General features: G+C 39.4%; 1 protein-coding gene across 20 annotated transcripts in view; it reads right to left on the bottom strand.

Moving 5' to 3' along the window:
• The window catches only part of SYNE1 (spectrin repeat containing nuclear envelope protein 1), a 529,474-nt gene that overhangs the window by 27,066 nt on the left and 494,013 nt on the right, over positions 1-8,395 (bottom strand). For all 20 annotated transcript variants that reach the window (XM_017537464.2, XM_037742153.1, XM_037742143.1 and 17 more), the window contains 5 exons: positions 7,192-7,379; positions 6,177-6,327; positions 2,944-3,126; positions 2,540-2,677; positions 167-358 (listed from right to left, as the gene is read on the bottom strand). In XM_017537464.2, the coding sequence (XP_017392953.1) occupies positions 167-358; positions 2,540-2,677; positions 2,944-3,126; positions 6,177-6,327; positions 7,192-7,379 (852 nt within the window). The remainder of the gene's footprint in view (positions 1-166; positions 359-2,539; positions 2,678-2,943; positions 3,127-6,176; positions 6,328-7,191; positions 7,380-8,395) is intronic.

Raw genomic sequence — 8,395 nt, 5'->3', positions numbered from 1 at the left:
AGCTTGCCCAAGATTACAGCGACAATGCAGGACAAAGTTAGGACTTGAACCCAGGTGCTCTTGCTCCAGGATCTGGGCTCTTACCCACTATACAATACAACTCAATGCCACATGATTTATTCTCTTTAGATGGAATGACAACTAAGAAAAAAAAATCGTTACATACAGGCAGGCGGATCAGTTTCTTATGGTATCTTTCCACACGCCCGAAGACCTCCTGGCAGTACCGTCGGAGCTCATCCAGCTCTTCCTCAATAACCGCCGCATCCAGGGGCTCACTCTTTTCTATCAGCTGTTCTCCCTGGGCAATTATCTGCTCAATCTTATTGTGGTTCAACGAAATTTCCTGCTGGAAGGCCTAGGGAGTGCAAAGCTCATGTGATTTTGTTGTTGTTGTTGCTTACATTGATATGAGAATCGTAATATATTTCTCATTAGATTAAAAAAGACATGTAGGGGCTATTTAATTTACCATATACAATCACAAGCCAGGAGGCTATCACCGTCTAAAGTAAAACATACACATTTTAAGCCAGAGCAGGAGTCATAAATAGAAACATTCAAATTACATGACAAGAAAAGCACTTTGGGCTAATGCAATTTACCATCACAGATAGCATGAGTGGAGAATAACAGGAAAAAATATTCAAACCCAATATTAAGTTGATAGCACTGGTTATCCTTGATGAAAGCAATGGGAATCCATACACTGCCACTGAAATAGATTTGGCATTTTAAAGAAATATTCTGAACATTTTAATTTCAGATGTCCTCATCCTACGTCAAACATGACTAAGAGAAGCCATCTGATGTCACACATTCTTCTCAGGTGGCTGTTTTGTTATTTCAGGACATAGGCAGGGAAAGTTATAATGATTTGAAAAACAAGGAATTCTGGGAGGATTATTTAGACTCATTCTGTGTGTTGCAAAAGATTTAAATCACTGAGGTCATGTTTCAGTGTTTCCCCCCGCCCCCTTTTTTTTGAGATGGAGTCTCGCTCTCATCACCCAGGCTGGAGTGTAGTGGCATAATCTTGGCTCACCGCAACCTCTGCCTCCCAGGTTAAAGCTATTCTCCTGCCTCAGTCTCCTGAGTAGCTGCGATTACAGGTGCCCACCACCACTCCTGGCTAATTTTTGTACTTTTAGTAAAGACGGGGCTTCACCATGTTGGCCAGGCTGGTCTTGAACTCCAGACCTCAGGTAATCCATCCACTTCAGCCTCCCAAAGGGCTGGGATTACAGAGGTGAGCCACTACACCCAACCTCAGTGTTCACTTTTAATTCAATGTGATAATAAACTGGGGAGAAGTTGAATTGTCCAATGGTGAAAAAGACTGCCAGGAGAGAAGGGAGGGTAGTAATAGGTTCCATCATCCTGCCAGGGTCCAAAGAGACAAGATTCAATTAGTGCTTGGCAGAAACTTTCTGTGGAAGGATGCAAATATTGATTTGCCTGTGAGATGACAGCAGAGAGGAAACAGAGGAAAGGGTGAGGCAGAAGAGCAGGGTTTACTGTTTCTTCCGTCCTGAGAATCTATGACTAAGGGCAAGTTCCTTGTTTGATTATAACAGCCCAAAGGTTGTGGGCATCATGACCACTCTTTAAAAAAATCCATCTATCTTGGGAAGAACATTTCATAAGCTGCCTTGGAAAATATTCAACGTGTTAAACATTCTCCCTTTTAGGAAATCCATACATCGAATGTATATCCCTCCTATTCAAATTTCTAGCTAGCCACTGTGTTTGAATTATACAGTGAAAAATAAAAAATGTATTTAAAATTCACTTGGCATCTAAGAATGTAGACTATGAGGAATGGAATCCTGACATAAGAATGTTGTATTGCTTTGCGACACGGAGGCCAAAGGAACCATGTGAAGTTGCTACGAACAAATCAGAAAAGACAAACAAAAACAACAACAAGGCCAGGCGCGGCGGCTCACGCCTGTAATCCCAGAACTTTGGGAGGCCAATGCAGGTGGATCACTTGAGATCAGGAGTTAGAGACCAGCCTGGCCAACATAGTGAAACTCCATCTCTACTAAAATAAATACAAAAATACAAAACGTCGCTGGGCATGGTTGTGTGCACCTATAATCCCAGCTACTAAGGAGGCTGAGGTAGAAGAATTGCTTGAACCTGGGAGGCAGAGGTTCAATTGCAGTGAGACAAGGTTGTGCCACTGCACTCCAGCCTAAGCAACAGAGTGAGACTCTCTCTAAAAACAAAACAAAACAAAACAACAACAGCAGAATATCCCTAACAGCCTGGCAAGCAAGTTGATTAAAAATATGAACAACAATATCAATATCAAATAAGATACAGAGCAGTAAGAGATAAGCAACAGTGGTTATCTCTGGGTAACACTCTTTATCTTATTTTTTGTATCTTTTATATTTTCTGAATTTTTTTTGCAGTTCAGAACTAATTTTTCAAAAGAAAAGTTATTTGCTATGTTCTTCACAAAAAGAGCCACAAATCCTTTCCTTTCCATGCTTTCTTCAAATTGATAATTTGAAAAACAATCTATTACCTTGAGTTGCTTTATTTTAGCTTGAACATCACACTCAGAAAAATGTTCAATATTAGTGAGCTGCAGATCCATCTCTGTGAGCCAGACCAGAATGCTGTCCCGTGCAGTCTCAAACTCCTCACGCTGGCCAATAAAATGCTGGAAGGCAAGAGGAAAGTAATAATTATTTTTACTAAAAGTCTCTTTAAACATATGGAGATGGCACAGTGAATTCCAGTGTTCTGTAAAGTCATTTTCTCAGCAAGCAATGAGAAACCTGCTATCCTTTGCCCTCTCACTCCTCTTGTCTCCTACTCCTGCCATCCCAATCTTACAAAATCACTGAGACTGAGTCTCAAGATGGCATTCAAACAGCCCAATCCCATCCTCCGGCCTCTAAATTACAGAGGAGGCACAGCAAAAACCTTGAGTCTGCGCAAGATGGAGGTGACACGCTTCTGCAAGTTGTCCCATCTCTGGTTGCCTTCGTGAACCATCTGTTTGAGGCTACAGGCTGAATCGGTGCGGTTTTCTCTGGCCAGGCGGCGGTACTGCTTGTTGATCAGCTCCAGCTGCGTCAGGCACTCGTGGACCTGTCGCTGGAAAGCCTATGGCCACAGAGAAGTCATATCAGTGTGGGAAATCAGCGAAGGACTCTCAGTAGTGGCTCCTGATTGTTTTTATTGTAGTGTCTGGGAGAATGGGAAGTTATACTTCCATGAAGGGAAAGAATGACATGTAATGAGGGTACACTTCCCCTTGTTAAAGCCAAGTAATTTAGTCAGCATAGCTTAAGGAAAGGGAGTGAATCAATAAAAAAAATGTGAAAATGGAGAGTAGTAATAAATACACACACACACATACACACAACACACATATACATATACACATAGCTTTTAAAGTAATTAATGTCCTAGAAACAAATATTTCCACAAAGCAAACCACTATAAAAATATACACGTATATGGAAATGTGAATTTGAAATGTTCAAGATTTCTGGTGTCAATACAGAGAAAAGATATCTACAATGGAACTGTTTATTTGTAAAATATGTACTTTTCTAAAAATCTAGAAATTGCCTCAATTCTGTTGTCCATTAGGAAAATCCTTAAAACTACCTTTGCAAAAGACCTTCAAAAAAAAAAAAAAAAAAAACAAGCTATTATAAGCTTTTAAGAAATGTAATTTAGTAACCTACAAGTAACTTTATAATTTAAAAAAGTTTGGAACATGCTCTGTTTATTTTTTGTTGTTCCTGTGAGTTATTCAGTTTTTATAAAACATATTAGAGCTAGTGCACCACTCTACACAGTAGCATCTATTTACTTTTGAGGCTATCCCAGGGACAGTTTAGAGATTCTGAAGGTAAAATACTCTTTTCTGATTTTTCCCTGCAATATAAGAGAGCCCTATAGCATAAGAATCATTTGGCTGAATGCCGTGGCTCACACCTGTAATCCCAGCACTTTGGGAGGCCGAGGCGGGTGGATCACGAGGTCAAGAGATCAAGACCATCCTGGCCAACATGGTGAAACCCTGTCTCTACTAAAAAAATAAAAAAATTAGCTGGTTGTGGTGGCGCGTGCCTATAGTCCCAGCTACTTGGGAGGCTGAGGCAGGAGAATTGCTTGAACCCGGGAGGTGGAGGTTGCAGTGAGCCGAGATCGCGCCACTGCACTCCAGCCTGGTGCCTGGTGACAGAGCAAGACTCTGTCTCAAAAAAAAAAAGAATCATTTGGCCAAAATAAAATGAAGCTTTAAAAAAATCATTTGTATGATTTATGACGGATTTTTATCTTGGCATTAGACCAAAAAGAAAATTATAATTAATAAATTGAACTGCACTCATCAAATCCCCAAATTCTGCTTTCCTTGGCTCATCACGCTGTTTACATGCGACCACATCTCTGCCCCTTAAATGGTTTTCCTTCTGAGAGCTGCTTTTAGAGCCTTCATCCTAGGAAATCTCAGCTTCCAGGCTAAAAGCCTTAAGTTATTTCTCCAGCAAAGGGAGTGGTAAGGAAAGTTCAGCTCTGGCCATGACCGGAAGTCACAGTACATGTTTACTCATTGGGGTGAGGATGGAGTACCCCCAGGCAGAAACCTCAATACACCCACATCCATCCCAAATGTTCATGTGATTGAACTAGCTGAAGGCTGCCCACAAGCACAGCTTTGTTTCTGCTGTTTATTTCTGTCTCTTAAAAAAATTAACTACAAAATTTATGCTACATAATAAAATCAATCATTATAGAAGCTAACTACAAGGCTAACTTTTGCTATACAATCTGAGAGTCTAAAATAGCATCAGAGAGAATCTTATATAATCTGCTTTGCAGTATAAGCCAATTATAAAAGGTTTTAACCTTTATGAAGCTGAGTGTAGGAAGATGCAGTTGAGCAGCTCTTCCACCACATTCATTCACATTGAGATGACCTGGAATCTATTGCAGAGTTTATTGTGTTTTTTACTAGTAGTTTTCTAAGGGAACATCTTTTATATGAATAAAAGTATTGTTTATTCTAATGTAATGGTCTAGTTATATATAAATTCATTCACCATTCAGACATCAGAGGAATTCATTCATTTTACACAGTATGTAAACATTTTTCTAGATTCATATAGCTGTTCATATACAACCCTGAGATTTTAAACTCCATAAGAATAAAAAGCAAACTTCGTATTTCCCATCATAGGCCTCAGTAAATGGCTGTTACCCAATGTTGCAAGGTAAAAGTGAATGCAGTTAGATTTCATTGGATTTACAGTGTTATTTCTAAACATCTCGAGGAGCTTGGGGCAGAATTAGCAATTGAAAATGGTCAGCATGCGTCTGAACTCTTTGCAGTCAATACATCTGAGTACACAACTGCCTAGCAGTGGGAATTGAAGGGAAAAACATCTTCAAATTTAAAAATGGTCAACTTTGGACTAGGTCAGGTCTTCCATGAAAATGAACAGTGGCTGAGAAGTCGGAGCTTCATTGTATAACAGTGACAGAGTGGACTCAAGATTATGCAAACAAGCAAGGTACTGGAATCAATTATTAGATGATTTCTTTCTTTATGAATATGATGACACTACAGCTATTTTTGTGTTAGTGTAACTGAAAACTTTTGGTGACTCAAGACCAGTACTACTCTTCACTGTGTACTTAGAAATGAATTATAATGAAAATGTTTTAATTCCATTCTAGAGCCAACTCTTTTATCAATGATATGTATACACACACACACACACACACACACACACACACTGCGATTAGGTAAAGAAAATACAAAAATGTATTTGGAAGATAGATTTTTATAGTATAAAAACATCATATTTTAATCTTAGAAAAGATGGCTGATTGTGGAATAACTCTGAAATAAAAATTGTGCCAAGATCTTTTGGGAGGAATCATGATTCTTCTTTTCTAATAAATCTCTCTTCATTACTACATTATTTATGCTTCTTGATAATCTTAAAACATAAACCTCCGTTTGCCCCTTCTTTGCCTACTTATGAGGTCATAATAAAGCTGGCTGCAAAGTCGTCACCCAGCAATTTGAACAGATAACGTGTGGGTGAACAGCTAGTTTGGGTCTTGGAACTCCAGCTACCACCTGGCTACTTTAATAGCAAAATAAGGCTTAAAAATTTGGAATTATAAATCACCTCAAATTTCTTTAGTTCCTCCTTGGCAACTGTATATATCACCCCAGAAGAGCTGGGAAAAGCAGCTGTCCTTTCTGAAATCTTGAGCCAATCTTCAAAACGCGAATAGTCATCCAGAAATTTCTGCCACAATCGCCACGTCTCTTCGATTCTGAGGCAGAAAATGCAAGAACAGATTCTGATTACTGGAGACTGTTTTCACTACGGAACCGGGACTGATGCCTGTGACTGGATTAAAGGTGCCCACAGAAGCAACTGTTGTGCCAAACAATGACCATGCCTCGAGCCAAATTTGACCAGAGAGCAAGAGAGACAACTGTTGGAGCTAAAATAAAACAGCTGTTTTAATTTTTTTAAAACATGTCCTGCAGCTCTGGATTTTGAATTAGTCAAATTGAATATTATAAGCAGATCACATGAGCTGTCTTGGATGTGTGCAAGAAGTTTAGAAAAGCAACAACAGGTTTACAGTGTGCACCCAGGCCATGTGTGACGGAAATCAAAACGAGGTCTGAAAATCCATTTAAGTCCAACATTCAACTCACACTGACAAAAGTCAATCTGTGACAGCAGGACAGATACCAAGTTTTCAACAGTTTACCGGAGAACATGGCCATGATGATCACCTGGTAATATAGCACGATTGTCTGCCACCTTCAATTTCAAAGGGTTTCAAGATAAATGTGTTTTTATTATTTAATTGTTCATGAAAGAATGTTACTGTTTTCACAGCCACACATTCTGTAATGTTATGCTTGTTTGGCAGGGGTGTATTTGTATGTTCCCATATTATATTTAAACTGTGAGGTCAGACATAACTTGGCTTGTTATATTTATATATTACCTTTATATCTACTTATTTTCCCAACTAAATGTAGACAATAGTAAGTTTGGGAAGCCACAGGTATTTTTGGAAATTACCAACAGGAAATAGTGAACAATGGATACTCGGGGTGATTTTTTGTTTCTTTTGGGCCTTTCCCTCTTCCCTCTCTGTTTCAGCATCCCAGCTCACTTCAGTCTCCTTTCCATGGACATAGCACAAATGTTTCTCCACCGCCGGTCCAGGTTTCTCGTGGCCTGCTGGATGGAGTCACACTCAGCATCAGTGGCACAGGCGTCACAGTCATGCAGCAGGACTTCACACAGGTTGAGGACAGATGCCACACCTGTACTATGCTTCTCTATGTCTCTCTGAAGCTCCTGCAGGGGAATGCAACAGGCTTTATCCAACAATTACATGTACACGGATGAGAGAAACTGAAGCAACATGTGTTGATAAATGGCTAGGTTATACCTTGACAAATATTTCATTTCCTTGAATGTATGACATTTATTGAGCCTCATTTATGAAATATAGCAAGCTCAAAGTACGAGAAAATGGGTGTAGAAATATTTTGGCTACGTGAGCAATGCCAAAATATAAACTGAACAAATCTACACTAAGAGCAAGACTAACTTCTTTAATCAATAAGAAATGAATCTTAGCCTGGCGCAGTGGCTCATGCCTGTAATTCCAGCACTTTGGGAGGCCGAGGTGGGCAGATTGCCTGAGGTCAGGAGTTCAAGACAAGTCTGGCCAACATGGTGAAACCCTGTCTCTACTAAAAATACAAAAATTTAGCCAGGTGTGGTGGTGTGCACCTGTAATCCCAGCTACTAGGGAGGCTGAGGCAGGGGAATTGCTTGAACCAGGGAGGTGGAGATTGAAGTGAGCCGAGATTGTGCCACTGCACTTCAGCCTGGGCAACAAAGCAAGACTCTGTTTCTAAATAAATAAATAAATAATCTTGGCTCAGACTCTACTTCACAAATACATCACTTTCATTCCAATCAATCAATGCAATACAGTCATCTCTTAGTATCTGTTGGGGGATTGGTTCCAGGTCTTCTCTTGGATACCAAAACCCATGGATGCTTAAGTCCTTGATACCAAATGTTGTAGTATTTGCATACTTCCTATGCACATTCACCTATACACTTTAAATCATCTTGACATTATTTATAATACCTATTACATGGAAATGCTATGGAAATAGTTGCTATATTATATTGTTTAGAAAATCATGACAAGAATAAAAAGTATGTATATGTTCAATACAGATGAAATTTTTTTTTCCAAATGCTTTTGATCTACGGTTGGTGTAATCTACCAATGTAGAACCATACATACCGAGGGCCTGTATACAGTATATATGCATGTGCTAAGAGCTGGCATT

The sequence above is a fragment of the Cebus imitator genome, unplaced genomic scaffold (assembly GCF_001604975.1).
Source record: "Cebus imitator isolate Cc_AM_T3 unplaced genomic scaffold, Cebus_imitator-1.0 Scaffold6, whole genome shotgun sequence".
Taxonomy (NCBI): domain Eukaryota; kingdom Metazoa; phylum Chordata; class Mammalia; order Primates; family Cebidae; genus Cebus; species Cebus imitator.
This window is presented reverse-complemented; position numbering and strand designations above follow the sequence as displayed.